At 43.6% G+C, this 22,047-nt stretch overlaps 1 protein-coding gene across 1 annotated transcript in view; it reads left to right on the top strand.

Moving 5' to 3' along the window:
• The window catches only part of ptpn3 (protein tyrosine phosphatase non-receptor type 3), a 57,268-nt gene that overhangs the window by 14,444 nt on the left and 20,777 nt on the right, over window positions 1-22,047 (top strand). The window contains exons 12-16 of the mRNA XM_084336161.1: window positions 12,435-12,637; window positions 13,078-13,203; window positions 16,060-16,218; window positions 18,006-18,111; window positions 18,655-18,732. Of these exons, the coding sequence (XP_084192287.1) occupies window positions 12,435-12,637; window positions 13,078-13,203; window positions 16,060-16,218; window positions 18,006-18,111; window positions 18,655-18,732 (672 nt within the window). The remainder of the gene's footprint in view (window positions 1-12,434; window positions 12,638-13,077; window positions 13,204-16,059; window positions 16,219-18,005; window positions 18,112-18,654; window positions 18,733-22,047) is intronic.

Consider the following 22,047-nt stretch of genomic DNA (forward strand, 5'->3'; position numbering starts at 1 on the left):
TAAACAAACTCCAGGCAGCTAATGTTGACGCTGCCATTTTGGTTTTGGGTGATTTCAACAGCGCGCGTCTTAAAAAGGTGTTGCCGAATTTCTATCAGCATGTGACCTGTCCCACCAGAGGCGAGAACATATTAGACCATGTATACTCGCAATTTAAGAATGGGTACAAGTCACAGGCTCTTAGTCCATTCGGTAAGTCCGATCACGCCGCAATATTTCTTTTGCCAAAGTACAAACAAAGTCTCAAGCGAACGCCGGTGGTCTCGCGAGAGGTTAAGCGTTGGGCCGTGACGTCAGAGGAGTCACTCCAAGCTGCACTGGAATGCACAGACTGGAGTGTATTCCGTGATAACACAGCCAATATTAACGAATACACCGAAACGGTGATTGACTATGTCTGTACTCGGGTAGAAGAAACAATCCCCTCCACCAAAATTAAAATCTACCCAAATCAAAAGCCCTGGGTAGACAAATCCGTCCGTGAGGCTCTGAAAGTGCGCACATCAGCATACAACACCGGGCTGGTGACAGGCAACATGGAAGAACACAAGATGGCAAGATACAACGTCAGGAGAGCAGTAATAGAGGCAAAACGGCGTTACAGGGATAAAGTTGAACTTCAGTTTGAACAGGCTGACTCTAGAGGCATGTGGCAGGGCCTCAGAACAATGACAGACTACAAAGGCACCCCCCTCAAACTGAACAGTGACATCTCCTTAGCAAATGATCTCAATTCCTTCTATGCGAGGTTTGAGGCTGTGAATAACAACACCAGCCTACAAACCACGGCAATGGGGGGGGGGGGGGGGGGGGGGGGGGTCTGCTGATGGAGACTCAGTGTTCAGGGTAACAGAGCATGAGGTGAGACGGATCTTTAAAAAAGTTAATATCAGGAAGGCAGCAGGACCGGACGGCATCCCCGGCCGCGTCCTAAAAGTCTGTGCCGACCAACTGGCCCCGGTATTCACTGACATCTTCAACCTGTCCTTGGAACAGGCTGTCATCCCCACCTGTCTGAAGAAGTCCACCATCATCCCTGTACCCAAAAAATCTACGCCCGCTTGCCTCAACGACTACCGCCCTGTAGCCCTCACCTCCATAGCCATGAAGTGCTTTGAGAAGCTAGTGAAGGGCTACATCTGTTCCTCCCTCCCCATCAACCTGGACCCTCTGCAATTTGCATATCGCCCCAACAGGTCCACGGAGGACGCCATAGCCCATGTGCTGCACACAGCAGCATCACACCTGGACAAGAGGCAGGGGAACTATGTGAGAATGCTGTTCATCGACTACAGCTCAGCATTCAATACCATAGTCCCCTCCAAACTCATAGCCAAGCTCAGGGACCTGGGCTTGAACTATGACCTCTGCCAGTGGGTCTTGGACTTCCTGACGGGCAGACCCCAGGTGGTAAGAGCCGGCAACTGCACCTCCTCATCCATCACGCTCAACATAGGGGCCCCCCAGGGCTGTGTTCTGAGCCCCCTCCTCTACTCCCTGTACACACATGACTGCGTAGCACAGCGGAACAACAACACCATCATCAAATTTGCTGATGACACAGTAGTGGTGGGCCTGATCTCTGCCAACGACGAAAGGGCCTACCTGGAAGAGGTAGAGAACCTGTCACAGTGGTGTCAGGAGAACTGCCTCTCCCTGAACGTCAGCCAAACAAAAGAGATGATTGTGGACTTCAGGAGGTCGGGGGTCAAGGACTACAGCCCCCTCAGCATCGACGGGGCACCGGTTGAGAGAGTGAACAGTTTCAAGTACCTCGGAGCCCACATATCCGAGGACTTGACATGGACCACACACATTGACAGTGTTGTGAAGAAGGCACGACAACGCCTCTACTTCCTCAGGCGCCTAAGGAAGTTCCAAGTCAGTCAGAAGATCCTTAGGAACTTCTACTCATGTACAATAGAGAGCATCCTGACCGGCAACATCACCTCCTGGTTTGGGAATAGCACTGCACAAGACCGTAGCAGACTACAAAGAGTGACACGTTCAGCCGAACGCACAATTGGAGGGGGGCTTCCCACCCTCCAGAACATTTACAACAAGCGGTGCAAGGGGAAGGCTAAGAGAATTATTAAGGACTCGAGCCACCCGAACAACTGCCTCTTTGAACTGCTGCGGTCAGGCAAGCGATACCGGAGTCTTAAGGCGAGCACAGAAAGACTCAGAAGAAGCTTCTATCCCCAGGCCATCAGGCTGCTAAACGAACAATAATCGCTAAACGAACAATAATCACTATGCAACAACCATCAAATGCACACAGCACACACACCCACACGCACACACTCACTCAAACAAACAACACACTGCAGCACCCACTCTCCACACTTTAGATCACACAAACACACTTACACTTTATATTTATTGATAAAGGATTTGCACTACAACTCGTACACCTACTGTGAATTGTACCTAAATTGCACCTCGTCCCATTTCTCCATTTCTGCCTTGCACTATATAGTATTGTATATTAGTACACTGCACAGTATTGTATATTGTATGGTAACTACGTCTATTCTGCATCGAACATTGTACATATGTCTAAACTGAACACTGTGACCTCATTTTTTTACTTCTAATTTTACTATGTTATTTTATTTCATACTTATCTTGTCTTGCACAGTCTCTGGAGCGCAACAGTAAGAAGCATTTTGTACAAAAGTATTCTGTACTTCTGTATGACAACTATTAAAGAAACTTGAAACTTGAAACTTGAACTTAATCTGTGATTTCAACATTCATGTCGATACTTTGGACTCCAAAACCTCCACAGAATTCCTGGACATTTTCAATTCAAGGTCATACACTGGATCTGGTCTGCACATCTGGCATCTCCATCAGTAATCTCACCTGCTCCGACCTCACCATCTCTGATCATCTGGCTATCACCATGGACATTCTCATCCCTACTCCCCCAATCAAGCAGATGTGTTCCATAACATTCCGTAATCTCAAATCCATCCATCCCTCCTCTCTCTCCTCCCTACTGACTGACACCATCCCTGATGCCTCCCTCTTACAGCATGGCTCCCCTACAGACCTGGTCAACATCTACAACAACACTCTCTCCTCCTGTCTCAATCAGCTCGCCCCAATCAAAACCAAGTCTGTCTCCTTCACTCACTCCGCCCCCTGGTACACCGATCACCTACACCACCTTAAATCCAAGGGCCGCCAGCTCGAACGGCTATCCAATAAAACCGGTCTCACTGTCCATAAAGAGGCCTACAGACAACATAAACAGCTCTACAAAGACGCCCTCAACTCTGCACGCTCCTCCCACTACTCCGCTATCATACAGTCTGGCAGCAACAACCCCAGGACTCTGTTTTCCACCATCAACACACTTCTCCTATCTGTCACATCTCCAAACAAAAATTGACTAAATCCACACCCAACTAACAATTGCCTCCGCCAACACTATCTCCCCTCCGGATTCAACCCCCCCTCCACCGCCCAACCCCCCTTTTACATCCTTCACTGAAATCACCGCATCGGACCTATCCTCCATTCTCTCTACAATGAAAACTTCAACCTGCATCCTGGACCCTATCCCCTCCATCCTAGTCAAGGCTTGTCTCCCTGCCCTTTCTCCCCTAATCACCTCCATCGTAAACTCCTCTCTGACCACTGGCCTATTTCCCCCGCCCTCAAAATTGCTTCTGTCACCCCCTTACTAAAAGAACCCGGTCTCAACCCTGAAACCCTTGATAATTTCCGCCCCATTTCCAACCTCCCCTTCCTCTCAAATTAAAGCCATTGCCTCCCAATTAAAATCCTACCTCGACAACAATAACCTTTATGATACATTTCAATCCGGATTCCGCACCAAACACAGCACCGAAACTGCTCTTCTAAAGGTCACCAACAACATACTCCTCTCTGCCGACTCTGGTTCCCTCTCCATCCTCATTCTCCTAGACCTCAGCGCTGCTTTTGACACCATCAGTCACCCCATCCTCATCACTCGTCTCCAGTCCTCCATTGGCATCTCCGGAATCCCCCTCACCTTGCTCCAATCATACCTCTCACACAGGCACCAATTCATCTCTATCAACAACTGCAAATCCCCCACTGCCCCCATCACTCATGGTGTCCCCCAAGGCTCAGTACTTGGTCCCCTGCTCTTCATCCTCTACATCCTTCCACTTGGTCTGATTCTCCACCAACATGGCCTCCGTTTTCACTGTTATGCAGACGACACTCAGCTCTACCTCTCCACCAAGACTATCACTCCAGCCACTCTCTCCACCCTCACCACCTGCCTCACATACATCAAAACATGGATGCAAAATTACTTTCTCAAATTAAACTGCAATAAATCAGAAATCATTATCGGTCCAAAATCCCTCACCAGCCACACCCAGGATTTCACCCTAAATATTGATGGTTCCATTGTCACCCCCTCCACTCACGTCCGTAACCTTGGCATCATCGTGGACTCCACCCTTTCTTTCCTCCCCCATGTGAACCACATAACCAAATCGGCCTTCTATCACCTCCGGAACATTGCTCGTCTCCGCCCCTCCCTATCACTCTACGCTGCTGAAACACTGGTTCATGCATTCATATCATCAAGACTAGATTACTGCAACAGCATCCTCTACGGCTCACCAAACACTATTCTCAATAAACTCCAATATGTCCAAAACTCTGCTGCCCGCATGCTCACCTCCACCCGTCGCTCTGATCACATCACCCCTGTCCTCCACGACCTCCACTGGCTTCCAATCAAATACAGGATACATTTTAAAATACTACTCATCACATTTAAAGCCCTCAACAATTTTGCCCCTCCCTACCTTTCCGACCTCCTCCACCGTCACACGCCCACCCGTCGCCTTAGGTCTGCAGATTCCAACCTCCTAACACCTCCCACGATCAAGCTCCGGACCTGGGGCAACAGGGCCTTTGCTGCTGCTGCCCCCTCCCTCTGGAATGCCCTCCCCAGCCATATCCGTGATGCAAACACCCTGACATCTTTTAAATCAGCCCTCAAAACTCACCTTTTCAATCTTGCTTTTGACCTCTAATTCTGTCGGTTTTATTTTATTTTGTCATGTATTATTTTTGTTCTGTTTTTGTTCTGTTTTTTTGTTTTGCCATAGTTTGTCTCTCCTGCCCATGTAAAGCGTCTTTGAGCACCTGGAAAAGCGCTATATAAGATAGATGTATTATTATTATTATTATTATTATTATTATTATTATTATTATTATTATTATTATTATTATTATTATTATTATTATTATTATTTAATTATTATTATTATTATTATTATTATTATTATTATTATTATTATTATTATTATTATTATTATTATCTATTTATTAAAGAGATTTGCACTACATTCATACCTCATTTGCACCTTACCTTAAAGTTTTGTACCTCATTGTCTGCATTTGTACCTAATTTTTTACTCATTGTACTTAGGTTGTACTTTAGATTGTATATTGTATTGTATATACCTCTTTTACTTACTTTTTTACTGTATGAAGCACACTCTCAGGGGCTCATACAGAACCAAGCATTTCACCGTAAAGTACATGTATTTTATATGTGACAAATAATAAACAAACTTGAAATATAGCAGTGAAACGCTCCCCCTGTGCGACCTGCATTGCATCAAGAAAATAACATGTGAATAATAGTAATAATAAAACAATAAAACACCTGGTATTAACACATAATCTGGATATCTTATCTGGATAATGACAGGGTCAGATCTCGCCAGTTGCATTTACTCCTGTTTGTATGCCTTTGCATGTCAATGCAAGGTGTAAATACTAAGGCTGTCAAAGTTAACGCGGTATTAATGCGTTATCGCCCGATTCTATTAACGCCACTATTTTTTTAACTCACGATTAACTTTTAAGAGAAAAAATAATATTTGTAATTTTTTTTTACTAGACTTCACTCAGGTGTATTATTGATGCTCTCATTGTGTGTGTGTGTGTGTGTGTGTGTGTGTGATGAGGAAGGGGCAAGAGAGAAAGAGAGCTGGGAGAGTGTGTGCGTGAGAGAGAGGGGGGGTGTGTGGTTAATCATCCCTTGTGTGGGTGAATGTAACAAGTTCCTAATGTTTTCTTTCCCCTATTATTTCATGCACACTTTATTCATTGTTTTAAATTATTATTTTCTTTTAAGTTATTTTGTGCATCATTCTGTTTTGAATTTGATGCAAATTTGCAATGCATGAGGGTCATCCTTTTGTGTTAAATGGCTGCATAAAGCAAGCATTTGTTGACTCGCATGTTGATAAGAGTATTAAAACTTGGAACTTGAAAAAGATCTGTTTAAGGTAGAAAAGAAAATGTGATTAATCGCGAGTTAACTATGGACAATCATGCGATTAATCGAGTTAAATATTGTAATCGATTGACAGCACTAGTAAATACACACAGTACGCATTGCAATCAGAGTGTGATCAGACCACTTCCAGAGGTAGTCTGACTCACATTGTGGATCTCGGGCTGAGTCAGCCAAATGTAAATGCAAATCTGTACACCATGTTCACATTAGTTTACCTGACAAGTCTCTAAGCTCTCCATTGGGCCTGAAAGCAGCACACCAGCGAAAATCCTAGTCAATAATAGTCCGTATAACATGGTGATGTTTTGGAGTTATGTCTCTCATCCCATAATGAATTCCTGGCGCTCTAGTCATGTGGGGAAAAATACTATTTCTCAGTCTCTCTATGTGTTACCTAGGCAACAGGCTGTCAGTGTGTGCACTGGCCTGGGGCTTAATGCTATCAAAAGTTTTCTTTGGTTTAGGTTCATGCAGGCAAGGCTTGTTTACGGTGGGGAGAACTGTTGGCTAGTACAGACAAATGGAGACTTTCCCCCCACACTTTAAGGTGATTACAGTGCCAGGAATCCATTACAGGGTTAGAGACATTTTCATTTTTCATGTATTCGTTTATTTGGAAGGGACAACGTGTATTAATGGACAATACATATAATGCACTGTAAATACACAGGATTTAGCAAGGGATGCTAATTTTCATCCTCAGTCCCCACCAGACATGACACCATCCCCATGATAAATCAAAATTATTACCCTTTTGCCTGGACCCTAACCGTTTATTATTTGTTGTTACTTCTCTGTGTGCTAGACCCAATGAAAGGAGAGCGGAATTAGCTTGCGTATCGTTCTGTGGGTCTGTGTGTCCGGCTAGGGACTAGGAGAAATTATATTACCCACTGACCTAGCTATACATTTCGATATAACCATGTATCTCAGTTAAATTTCATTTTTTACCTGAGTGTATGGCAACAGGTGGCAGTGGAAGTTAGCTCTGTAGCTTAGCTTATAAATGTAAACAATTAACAGTAAAATAATAATTCTGCAATCAGCTAATAAGGAAAATATCGGTATCGGTTAAAAAAAGAAAAAAAACAATAACAATATTTGTTATATATATATCCAGTGAAATGATTAGTTACCTGAAATTATTCAGTTTTTTGGGGGGGGGGGAACCCTGCATATATCGGTATCGGTTGATATCGGTATCGGAAATTAAGAGTTGGACAATATCGGAATATCGGTATCGGTAAAAAAGCCAATATCGAGCATCCCTACCTATTATGTAACCCTTAATGTCTAGCGTGAATGTTTACCGACATCTAACAAAGTCAGTGTACGTGTCTACATAGACATAATTACTGGTAGCTAAGTTAGCTACACGATCCTTAACTTATGTAACTTTCATCCACCTGAAAGCATTTTATGACAGTCCCTAAGTATCCTGGCTTGGTAGTCATGATAGACGGACATTCACTGATTTGCACTCATAAGCAGTGGTATTTTTGAGTTAATCAAAAGTGTGAAACATCAGTCTAATGTAGCCTTCCAACATATCGGAAAAATATGATAAATTGATGCTTGGAGAAGGAGCTATTAACAGGTTAACATTACTATGTGGTAATAAGTTGTCTGGTCTAGTGGCTGAACAGGTTAACATTACTAGACTAGGTGGTAACTACTATTACTACTACTACTAATAATAATAATAATAATAATAATAATAATAATAATAATAATAATAATAATAATAATAATAATAATAATAATAATAATAATAATAAGATAATTATATGGTCCAGTGGCTGTACTGGTTAACGTTACTAGACTAGGTGGTAATAACTGTCAGCTGAAGAACTCAATGCTGGCCCAGCTTATATAAGCGACAGTCATTGAGTCATTTATAATGTAAATCAGAAATGTATGAATGTGCGGCAGGCCTATCTGTAAATGACGGACCATTACAATATTAAAAGGGTTCATGAAATAACAGGTGTAGGAGGAGATCTGATCCAGTGCTACCTGAACATTGCTCTTTGTATATTCATTAATTTGCACAACTTATGTCTATACCTCCATACATATTTAAAACGATATATAAAACGTATGTCTATAACTATGTATCTCTATAACTATGTATCTCTATCTGTCTAATTCAAGGATACCTGAAAATGGCTCTATGTAATTATTAGGGGTGTGCATCTCTCCCTTATAAGACGATCTGATGCATATCTAGATACATGGGCTATGATACAATTCAGGGACGATACATTTCTAATACAGAACAATTCAGTGCAATTTGATTCGGCGCGATTAGATTAGATTCAATTGGTCCAAAACACATCACTCAAAGTGTAGATTGTATAGAATGGATATTCCCCCGGGAGAATGAGCACATGAACATGCTTGTCTGGACAACAGAGGAGTGATCGCTGAAGGGGGCGCAAACTGTACGGAACACAGTCTACGTTAGTTGAATTAGCAGCAAAGCTTCAGTCAACCCGATTCACAACTTCAGAATCGGGCCATCAACCGGTTCATGGAACATTCAGATCGATTCAGGGGCCCACGATTCGACGTAGAATCGTCTTTAACGCTACAACCGGCTGTCGAATCTTCACACCTCTAGTAATTATGATATATCCCTTCATCACATGGAGCGCCAGTGGCTCAGGAGGTAGAGCAGTCTCCTGGTAATCCAGAGGTTACCGGTTTGATTCCCACTCCTCCTGGGCAGCGTATCGAAGTGTCCTTGAGCAAGACACTTAACCCCTAATTGCTCCCGATGAGCAGGTTGGCACCTTGCATGGTTGCCTCTGCCATTGGTGTGTGAATGTGTGAGTGAATGGGTCAAATGTGAGGAACAAATTGTAAAGCGTTATATAAATAGTGCTGAATCTGATAAATGCAGCCATTTACCATTTACCATTCACACAATGTCTATATGATCTACAGCAGCGGTTCTCAACAGGGGTGCCGCGGCTCCGCAGAGAGCTGCCAGGGGTGCATTGAGATTAAATTTTTTTTTTTTTTTTTTTTTTTTTTTTTTTTTTTGGATTACAGAAAATTATCACTAAAGTGCTATCTGTTGCAGCTGCACTGTTTTCCATGAAAATGCCATATTTGTATAAGTTTGACCATTTCTCAAAATCTGAAAATCATTATTTAATAAAACACAGAAAAGGATCACCAAGTTACTCTGGATAAAAAAACCTTTACAGACAACATTGAGACAAAGTTTCCTGACACATCTCCATCCAAACTCTTGGAAGAACTCATTGAAATCTCATCTGATACCACCTGGAGAGCTAGTTTCAGAGTGTGGTGCTGAGTACCAAGTATCTCATGATGCAGCAGTTAAGGTGTTGATACCATTCAGCACCACATATCTGTGTGAAGCTGGCTTTTCATCCATGACCACTCTGAAAACAAAATATAGGGCCAAGTTGAGCCTTGAGGATGACATGCGTGTTGCCTTGTCAAAGATCTCCCCGCGTATTGACCATATTATTAGCCAGCAGCAGCAGACCTCGCATTGAGCTAGAAATGTCCACCGAGTGAACGAGTGCTTATTTTCTGTATTTATTTATATTTTTTGAGAAATGGTAAGTTGGTGATCCTTTTCTGTATTTAAAAAAAAATACATGATTTTCAGTTTGAGAAATGGTCACACTTATCCAAATATGCTATTTTTGTGGAAAAGTGTGCAGCTGCAACAGATAGCACTTTAGTGATAATTTTCTGTAATTTTATTTAAAGAAATATGCTATTTGATTTACTACTACAAGCAGTGTAATGTTGACAGTACTAAGCCATTTAGACCCGAAACACCTGTTAATAATGCATTATATAGCCTGCATATACACACATGTGTTTCCCGGTTTCTTAAATAAACATTATTTTGAAAGCAAGCACTTTTGTCATCATTGTAGCAAAAAAGACAGGACCGGAAAAGTCTTTATCGTATGTAGGGGTAGGGGTGCCCTGGAATATTTGATTGACCACAGGGGTGCCTTGGCAGCAGAAAGGTTGAGAACCCCTGATCTACAGTATATATCTCATTAATTTGTTCTATAGCCTCTCCTGAGGCTCCCTGCGTTGGCCTTGAGGCTTCGGTGGCGTTTGGCTGACTGCAGCAGCAGAGAGATGAGACTTGCTCTGGAGTAATTTATGATTCTCTCTGCCGTCTCCTGTTACAGTAGCATGTAAATGAGAAAGTGGCAGGAGAACATCTGACGCATTAAAGGGGATCATCACCACCCAACTCAAGAATTCTGTCATGTCATTTCCATTGCTGTGGAAAGTTCAATCGATATTTGTGAACATGAGCTACTCTCTCCCAGAGAAACCAGAAACCAGAGAAGTAAGACTCAAACTTGTCATCAAGTATAAAGAACAGTCCCCTGGGTACTCTCAGATAGATATAGATAGATAAATATAGATATACTTTTATTGATCCCCTTCGTCCTCTGTATTTGACACACAACAATTTAGGAGCAGTGGGCAGCCACACAGTGTGATGCCCGCGGACCAGCTCCAGTTGTAATGCCAATACCTTGGTCAAGGGACCAACTCCAGTTGTGACGCCAGTACCTTGGTCAAGGGACCAACTCCAGTTGTAATGCCAGTACCTTGGTCAAGGGACCAACTCCAGTTGTAATGCCAGTACCTTGGTCAAGGGACCAACTCCAGTTGTAATGCCAGTACCTTGGTCAAGGGACCAACTCCAGTTGTAATGCCAGTACCTTGGTCAAGGGACCAACTCCAGTTGTAATGCCAGTACCTTGGTCAAGGGACCAACTCCAGTTGTAATGCCAGTACCATAGTCAAGGGACCAACTCCAGTTGTAATGCCAGTACCTTGGTCAACGGACCAACTCCAGTTGTGACGCCAGTACCCTGGTCAAGGGACCAACTCCAGTTGTAATGCCAATACCTTGGTCAAGGGACCAACTCCAGTTGTGACACCAGTACCCTGGTCAAGGGACCAACTCCAGTTGTGACGCCAGTACCCTGGTCAAGGGATCTACTCAAGTTGTAATGCCAGTACCCTGGTCAAGGGACCAACTCCAGTTGTAATGCCAATACCTTTGTCAAGGGCGATGGCAGGATATACCTAGCATGCATGTCTTTTTATTGGTGTGGGGGAAACTGGAGTACCCGGAGGAAACCCACACAAACACGGGGAGATCATGCAAACTCCACACAGAAAGGCCCCCCTGCTAGGATTTGAACCCAGGACCTTCTTTCTGTGAGGCAACAGTGCTAACCACTGTGCTTACCTAAGTGTCATCTATATAATTTTCATGAATTCATTGTGTATTTTCAGATTTGAGAGAGTGCTTACCTAAGTGTCATCTATACCATCTTTATTAATTCATTGTACATTTTTGGATTAGATTAGATTAGATTAAAATGTATTGTCATTATTATACAGCACAAGTACAGTACAACAAAAATAACACCCAACCAGAGTGCAAATGTAGCAGTAAAGTGCAACAGCAATATACAATGTACAGGTGATTAAACTGGGTACAAAATATACAAATGAGTCCTTCTGAGTGTAGTGTTAATCAGATGTATGTACAGAGTTGTAGTATAATATGTACAGTGATACAGGTATAAGGACAGTATGGTCGTAACAGTAAGTCATACTGGCCAGCAGTAACTAGTAAGAGTAGGATATGTACAGATATAGATATAGTATCTACAGATATGTAAAAGGATTATGTGCAGGTAAATACAGACAGGTGTGGATAGATATATATGTGGTGAGAATAAATATATATATATGGTATATACAGCATTTGTACATGCTACTGTATCATACAGAGCTATGGGTTATATGCAGGTGTATAAGTAAGTATATAGAGGGGTTATATGCAGGTATACTCAGACAAATATGTATATATATATATATATGCTGTAAATAAAAGAATAGATGCAAATAATATTGTTGATGTTATGGTCTTTGACCGTAGGAATAACATGTATGAACACTGAGATTGACCGTAGTTTCCCTTTAAGAAAACCAGCGGAAAAGCACATTAATCATTAACTATAGTTTCAATACCAAGTCCAGTTGTATAAAACGGCCCACCCTGTGTCTTCAGGGCGAGACCCAGGACTGTGTGGTGTCTCTGGCACTGCCCTGCCCCAAGACCTGCAAGACCCTCTGGAGGTCCTGCGTGGACCACCACTCCTTCTTCAGCTCCAACCGGACCAGCAGGAGCCCCAAACACAATAACACCACAATACAGTCCTACAGCAAGCTGCTCACTCAGCACCTGGGCCTGGGCCACGCCAAGACAGACAGGTGAGACACGCACACACATACACATACACATATACACATACACACACATACACACACACACACATACTGTACATACACTCACACACACATACTGTACATACACACACGCATGCAAACACATGCAAATTCACACACATAATTCAGATGGAACACCTCCCATTTTGGTGTATTACCTTGGGACAGCTGCATGCACGCACAAACAAACACACACACACGCACGCACATGCAAACACACACACACACGCACACGCACATGCAAACACACACACACACACACGCACATGCAAACACAAACACACACACACATACTGTACACATACAGTAGACATACACATACAAAAAACACATTCACACACACACGCACACGCATACACACACGACTTGTAATGAACATTGACATTTGACAGCCTTCCTCTCCACGTCTCTGTCTCTCCCCACAGTGGTCCAGTGTGTTGGAAGGTGGTGGGAGGGATGGTGTTTGACCCCGTCCTGAGGTCGTCTGACTCATCAGACCATCTAGAGACCAAGAGTCTGCCCTCCAGATCCCCACCGTCCACACCCAACTGGTACGGGACCAGCGGCACCGAGTCCGGCTGGTGCACAACGCACCACTTACACCTCTGAGTCCGGCTAGCGCACGACGCACCACTGACACCTCTGAGTCCGGCTAGCGCACGACGCACCACTGACACCTCTGAGTCCGGCTAGCGCACGACGCACCACTGACACCTCTGAGTCCGGCTAGCGCACAACGCACCACTGACACCTCTGAGTCCGGCTAGCGCACGACGCACCACTGATACCTTTACTCACGGAGCACCTCGTAGACGCACCACTGATACCGTTACACGCCGAGCGCCTCATGTCACTAACTCACCCTGTCAGTCATTCACTCAGTTAGCCACTCTGCCCCTAGTGAGGCAATGATTCACATCTGTGACGCCGTGTTTTAATTTCAGGTTTTAGAATAGGAGAACTGATCTGAGACCAGGGCCCATGTTATTCACAAAGTTTCCCAGAGTAAAAGGGCCGATCACTTGTCTCCACAAACTGATTCAAACTAACAGACTGAAGCTGTCCTGTATTCTCACTCTGAGATGCTTTGTGTGAATATGGACCCAGATTGATTCTTAAACCTGCACTATTTTCTAGGATTTTAGATAATTTCATAATGGTAAATGGTCCATTTATATATCTCTTTTATCCAAAGCGCTTTACAATTTTTGTTCCTCACATTCACCCCATTACTCACACATTCACACACCGACGGCGGGGGCGACCATGCAAGGTGCCAACCTGCTCATCGGGAGCAGTTGGGTGTTAAGTGTCTTGCTCAAGGACACATCGACACGCAGCCCGGGAGGAGCGGGAATCAAACCGGGAACCTTCCGACTACCGGAGGACCGCTCTACCTCCTAAGCCACTGTAACCCCCTAAATATAAAATATCCAATACATTTTTTTAATAATAAAATATAATAATGGGGACCCTGTGGAATAGGTATGCAGATTGCAGGGAATAGGCGCGTAATGGATCTGAAACCCTGCACTCTTTTCCTGATCCTCCAATCACAACTGTTGCTACCCTCGGACAATGGAGGATCAAGAAAAGAGGGTTGGGTTTGAGATGGGTCAATTATGTGTGGTTAAATCTACGTGCTCGTCATTTCAAAATGCATCTTTTGAATAATATATATTTTTTTATCCACTCTTTCTATTTTTTCCTCCCATCCCAATTTGCCGTTTCCAATTCTCCCCTGTCTTGAACGTTGCTCGCATATGCCCCCCACTGGTCGGTTGTAGGGAGGATAGAAGCCTTGCATCACGTGTCCCCTCCGATACATGTGGAGACAGCCTGTCACATCTTTTCACCTACCAGCGCGGACTCTCATTGGCGAGGTGTAACGCATGGGAGGCTCACACGACCCCCGCCATTTCCTGTCTCTGCTGTGCAGGCGTCCCCCAACCGACCTGTAGGAGTCGCTGTCCACAACGTCCAGATTACCACCCATCGACTTCCACCCGCTAACTCTGCCAATGAGTTAGTATGACGGCCGGCCCAAGCCGGAGGCAACGCAGACAGCCGGAGTCGAACCCGGTGTCTCTTGCGTTGGTGACGAGCGCAATGTCCGCTGCGCCACCCAGCCGCCTTCTTTTGAATAATATTATAATTATATCATTAGTTCCTGGAAGTATGATTAGAACTCTACATAGTCTGTATATTGCTGTTGCACTTTACTGCTACATTTTCACTCTGGTTGGATGCCAAACCTCTTTCCGTTGTACTGTACTTGTACTGTAACATTTTAATTGAATCTAATCTAATCTAATAAAGTTCACTTCCTATTCTTTGAAGAATCCACTCGCAACCAGGTCGACGCCCTGTGCACAGCAGTGGCAAGATGTTATTTTTTGCTACAGATGATTGGCAGGAAACTATTTAATGAACTAAGGAATAAAAGTCCACTCCTTTCAACAATCCATCTCCTTTTCTAAGTGCAATGTTAAAAAGAACCTTAGTAAACAATGCGTTTCACATGTGGCTTCATCAGGTACGGCGACTCCTGACCTGGCAGCCAGAATTCACTCAGTAGGTAGAACTCAATCGTAGGCCAGTGTTTAAGGACTAACTCATCTTGTGTGTTCTCTCTCTCTCTCTCTCTCTCTCTCTCTCTCTCTCTCTCTCTCTCTCTCTCTCTCTCTCTCTCTCTCTCTCTCTCTCTCTCCCTCAATATATCTCTCTCCCTCTCAATATGTCTCTCTCTCTCTCTCTCAACATGGCTCAATATCTCTCTCTCAATATCGCTCAATATCTCTAAATATTTCAAAATATCTCTTAATATCGCTCAATATCTCAATATTGCTCAATCTCAATATCTGAAATTAAAAAAAAGACAGCACTAAGGAATCTACCTTGCCTATACTACTACCTACTATGCTAATATATCTATAATACTATACACTCAAGTCTGCAGCACTCAAGTTAGACGAACAATCTTACTTTCTTACTGACCCAAAGGAAAGGACACTTTAAATTAGAATAACAGGAACAGTGTATTGCACTACCAAAGCTAACTAGCATGTCCCACATGCTCTGTAAATAACTATGTACAGATACCGAGATGTCACTCCATGTTACCTGCTACCTGTTACTGCACAATGTTGTTTTCTTCTTTTGATTCTATTATATGTACCACTGTATTGCACATCGTTGCGGGCAAGACCACCCGCATTTCATTGTATACCTGTATGCCGTGACAATTAAAACTCTTGACTTGACTTGACTTGACTTGACTTGACCCTTAGCTGCCAGAGTTGTACCCTTCCTGCTGACTTGTTGTACAGAACTTGTAAGTCGCTTTGGATAAAAGCGTTAATTCATGACTAAATGTAAATGTAAATGTCTCTCGCTCTCCGCGGCAGGCGAAGTCCACGCGTTCGCCACGGCATCCGTAAGCCCCGCCCCTCGTCGGTGGAGCTGAACAGCGATCTGAAGGACATGTCTGAGGGGGAGGACGTCTTCTACACGTACCGAGCCTCCGTCAGCAGCAGCAGGGGCAGCGAGGGAGAGTCCCCTAACCGGTGAGTTCCAGTCTCAACAGCACGTTCAGATACAACACGAGGTCACGGTCACCTTTATTTATATAGCACCGCAGTGCTTTACAGTACAAAGAAACAGACAAATACAAAATACTATATAGAATGCACAAGTCAATGCAATACAATAAATACACTAAATAGTAAGGACCAGAGATGTATGGCTTAACAAGCATAAAAAAGCCACTGAAAACAAGTGAGTTTTCAGCCACGACTTAAAAATCTCTAGGGTCTGGGCAGACCGGACCTGTAGTGGCAGACTATTCCACAACTTGGAGGGCAGCCACCGCAACATCTTGATCGTCGCCTTTAGTCTTTAGCCTAGAACTTGGGACATCTAAAAGTACCTCATTCGATGACCTCAGTGCTCTTAACTGGGGTGTGATGTGAACATGGAGAAGTTCAGCTAGGTACTGAGGGGCCAGACCATTCAATGCCTTAAAGACAAACAACTGATTTTTTTTTTTATTACTCCTGAATCAAACACGAAGACAATATATCGCCTCTCTCTACTGGCGTACCGTTTGACAGTTGGCCGTCAGCAGAAGTGGCCGTGAAAGACTAAACGCTATTGTTTTTGGTCGCAATAGTAGCATTGTTGACATTTGCAAAAAACTAAGCCATTTCTAAATGTAACCAATTCACTTTCTACAGGCTACTGAACATAAGAGCGAAGCTGCGTCTGTTCGCATCTCTCCATTGACTTTGTATGCTTTCTCTAAATCTCGTTTTGCATTGTATTTGAACATACTCTTAAGGGTATCTTAATCTTGGAACCCTATGGATATATATCCTACTTACCAATGATGTCGTCGACCAGCCACACTGTTCTTCATACTGGATACTGTGGAATAATGATCCCCTCCCCCTCAAACAATCTCCCTCCCATTCTTGTTATTCCCCCCACACCTCTCCAATCTGTCTACCCTCCCCATGTATCCACCTTTTGTCTCTCACCTGATACCACCCCCCCCCCCCCCCACTTCTAACTCCCCCCTCCTGGCTCCTCCTCCAATCCAATACCTAGCCCTTCCTACCCACAATCCCTTTCTCTCTACTATAAAGACCTAGGTTTTAACTTTTACTGGATTCTTGAGCTCTTTGGGGGGATACTAGGCCTGTCTCCTCCTGGAGTCATCCAGAAATAACTCTCGACCTATTTGTACTTGATACTTGAGCTAAATAAAGTTCTGTTAACTAAGTCTACATCTGTCTGAGTAGAATAGAATAGAAAACTGTATTGCCATTTCAACCATGGTTGATTGGGATTTGTCTTGGTGCCACATACAGTACAGACATTATAAAAACATACAATAAAAAACACAAGAATACATGCAATACAATCCCCACAATAAAGGTTTTACACAAACAATAAAAAATAAAAAATGCAACAGTACCTAAAATAAATTGCTCAGTGTTCCAGTTTAAAGTGCATATTGCCTTAAAGTGCATGTCGGCTGGTGCTAGCCCTTGTTGTGCAAAGTGCCTGAACATTTGTACATCCTTACTCATGGTAAATTACTCAACAATACCCACTGCTCTGGCTAGTTATGGCAAATTCAATGCGGACAGTTATCTAACCGTCCAAGGCCTCGTCTGTACAAATCTCTGAACGAACCCCTGAAACCCACTTGTACAGACTAGAGCGTCTGGAGTCACTTTACTTGGTTCAAAAGCCGATTCCTTCCAATGTCATCTTTTCTTGTAAACACCGCCCCACCCCCACACTCTCCATTAATGTAACTACCTCTCTTTATCTGTGTCTGTATCAGCCTCTCTGGCACATACAGTCAAGGGCAGGATGGGAGTTTGTCACACGGCGATGACATCAGCACGGGAGAGGAGGACGGGGAGGTCGGTTCACAAAACTGGGACATGGTCAGTTATCTAACCTTCCACCTTGCGTGTGTGTGTGTGCCAGTGTTGTAGTCGAGTCACTAAATCTCGAGTCCGAGTCGAGTCTTGATAACCAGTGTTCGAGTCCAAGTTCGAGTCACCAAAGAAGAGCTTGAGTCTGAGTCGAGTCCCCATTACCCTAGTCCGAGTCATCAAGGTTGAGTCCACTCCACTCTGGCAGTCAAAGAGCTGACATACAAATAAAAAAAGGTTTTAAACAGAAATGACACAGCGGTCACCATTTCAAAGGGAGTTTATTTACTTTGTGACACAATAGCCAAACAAATGCACTCACCATCAACATCTTATGCCAAATGATTAGGGCCTATTGCAAAAAGAAATATACGGTATTTATCAATGAACATGTCTGAGTCCTCGTCTGCACCTTCCAAGTCCGAATGCAGTCAATGCTCGAGTCCAAGTCCAAGTCGAGACTTGAGTACTACAACACTGGTGTGTGTGCGTGTGTGTGTATTTGTGTGTGTGTGTGTATTTCTACTTGTAACGTTACCTGTGTGTTTGCAGGGTGGTCTGAGGGACGGTGACTTGCTGATGATTCGTATCGCTCCAGACGCAGAGGGCAAGTTTGGTTTCAATGTTAAAGTGAGTTTTTCTCACACACACACACACACACACACACACACACACACAGACAGACAGACAGACAGACAGACAGACAGACAGACAGACAGACACACACACAATTACACACTCACATAAATACACAGGTTCACAGGCAGGCTACATGTACACTTTTAATGTGTTTTAACCCTTTCACTACCACACTACCAAATGGTTAACCCTTTCACTGTGACAATACAGAAGGTTAACCCTTTCACTGCCACACAACAAAGGGTTAACCCTTTCACAACCACACGTGGTAGTGAAAGGGTTAATGGGACTTTCATCATCCGATCACGCCAGCATCATGTGCGAAGTGCCCGAATGGGTACACAACATCCTGGATGAACTCTACATACCTGTAGTCTGCACCCATTCCTGACGCAATGTAAAGGGAGGGAGAGTTCCTGGAAGTGTGATTAGACCTCTACATAGTTTGCACCCAATCCTGACGCAATGTAAAGGGAGGGAGAGGTCCTGGAAGTGTGATTAGACCTCTACATACTAGTCTGCACCCAATCCTGACACAATGTAAATGGAGGGAGAGTTCCTGGAAGTGTGATTAGACCTCTACATAGTCTGCACCCAATCCTGACGCAATGTAAAGGTAGGGAGAGTTCCTGGAAGTGTGATTAGACCTCTACATAGTCCGCACCCAATCCTGACGCAATGTAAAGAGGTGGAGAGAAAGAGTGGGGAATATATATTACAGTGGACATAGTTTTTAATAAGTACAGTCACGGGAGACGAGACACATAGCAATCAGATAACATCAGATCTTCATGATCAGATCTCAAAAGTCCATTGAAATGACCAGTGTAACCGTGGCCACAGACATTTCAAAATCATTTCAGATCTACAGTGCATTAGGGATGCATTATATTTATTTATTTTACCTTTATTTTACCAGGAAGTCCCACTGAGATCAACAATCTATTTTACAAGAGATACCTTGCCATGGTAGCAACCATACAAAATCACAACATATTAAAATGCAACATATACAACATGGTATACAAAGATCCATGGTAATACAGAGGAACAGCTGTTCAAGCACAGTCACATATTAACATGCAACATACAACATACAACACGATAGCTCAGAACTAAGCAAAATCTGCATATGGCTCGCTGATAACAAACTATCATTACACATGGGCAAAACAGAGTCCATTCTCTTCGGTTCAAATAACAAACTCAGCAAGACCGACGGCTTCTCAGTTACAGTGGGTGACAATATTGTCACAAGGAAAGAAGATATTACCTACCTGGGTTCCATCCTAGAGGCAAATCTTTCCTGTGACAAAATGGCATCCAATGTAATAAAAAAAGTCAACCAACGAACTTGTTTCTTGTACCGGATCTCCTCACTGGTAAACAAGAATACCCTGAAGACTCTAGCAGGAGCACTCATTCAAGGGTACTACGACTATGCTTGCACCTCATGGTACCAAAGCACCTCAAAGGCGCTAAAAACAAAATTACAAACATCTCAAAACAAACTGGTCAGACTACTGCTTGACCTTACTCCTAGAACCCACCTCACCCCTGCCCACTTTGACAACCTAGGATGGCTTAGAGTAGACGACAGAGTACAGCAACTTGCAATGGGCCTGGTCTACAAGATACACTACACGACCAAGGTACCCATGTACATGACTAAATACTTCCCAAAGGTCAGTGAATACCACGATCACAACACCAGAGGGAGCTCCACAAATCATGTTAAACCCAGATTCGGCTCAAACAAGGGACTAAACACGTTTCGCAATTATGCCACATCAATGTGGAACGCCCTACCCAAAGCTGTAAAGGAATGTGAATCACTACCCACTTTCAAAAACACTCTCAAAAAACACCTAAGGGAGACTGCAACTCGAAACTGGCCCCTGTAAATGTCCGAACACAACCCCCTCCAATGTACAGTAAATTACCAAGTATGGTCTTGTCAATAATCCAATGTACAGTGTTGTTTGTACAGTTGTACAGTGTCCCCCACCCCTCCTACCCAACCCCCCCCCCCCCCCACTCCTACCCCCCCCCCCCCCCCACCCAACCACCTCCAATGTACAGTCCCCACCCACCCCTCCTACCCAACCCCCCCCCCACTCCAACCCCCCCCCCCCACTCCTACCCAACCCCCCCCCCCCCCCCCCCCCCCCAACCACCTCCAATGTACAGTCCCCCCCCCACCCCCACCTACCCAATCCAATGTACAGTTTCTACGCCTAATGTATATACTCTTTTCTTTCTGGACTCTTTTTGTATCACAAATACAGTACTGTAATTGCAAATCTGGTATGTCATAAATGTATAGATGTAGCAGTACGGTCTATCTGTATGTCATGTATGTCATATATGTTACGATGAATTGAAAATGGGGGACCCTGATGTAAACAAGTCGAAAGTCTTTCTCTGGTCTGCATCCCCTTAACAATTGTATGTATTGAGCTGTACTGCACTGTACCCATTCTGCAATCTGTTAATAAAGTTTTCATTCATTCATTCATTCATAGACAAAGATCCACAGTAATACAGAGTAACAGCTATTAAAACAAAGTGGCCTCTCAAGAAAATAAATCACATTTTGTATTGGCCGTCCGATGAGCATATTTGGGCAGATGTGAAAAAAATATATTTTTTGTCTAGCTGTGCAGGTTTTTGTGTTTGCCACACAGGTTTTATTTGAGTACTTGCATGTGCACAACAGCAGAAACGGAAATAAAGACTTTATCGCTACATAATAAATTAAGAAAACGCCAACATGTTTCGACCAGCTGGTCTTCATCAGGGCATAACAAAGGCGCTATGGGTTCACCCTTTAATCAGACTCATCATCACAGGTGCCCAGTAGAGGGCAATCCCATCTCATTACCTAGTGATCTATCAATCTATCCAAAAATTAACCAGAAAATCGATAAAGTCACTACATGACACTGAATAAAACGAGTACAAAAAATATACAGAAACAAGAATATATGGGAGACTTTTATACATTGGAGGCATGCAGCTATTCTTCTCCCAGGACAAGATTAATTACAATTGGTAATTAGATAGAGCACACGTTTGAATTCAATATCCTTATTTAGACCTGGGTAATTGAGAGCGTCTAAGGCTAAAAGTTTTGCATTGGTTTCGTTTTCTGATCCTGTCCCCACTGTTCACTGCCTTGGCGCTCATAGCACCTTTGTTATGCCCTGATGAAGACCAGCTGGTCGAAACATGTTGGCGTTTTTCTTTGATGTAGCCGTGCCATAATAAAGGCTTTTCCTCCTTCCTGCAATACTTTATGAGTAC

Source organism: Notolepis coatsorum, assembly GCF_963971535.1.
Source record: "Notolepis coatsorum genome assembly, chromosome: 19".
In the NCBI taxonomy this organism is placed as follows: Eukaryota; Metazoa; Chordata; class Actinopteri; order Aulopiformes; family Paralepididae; genus Notolepis; species Notolepis coatsorum.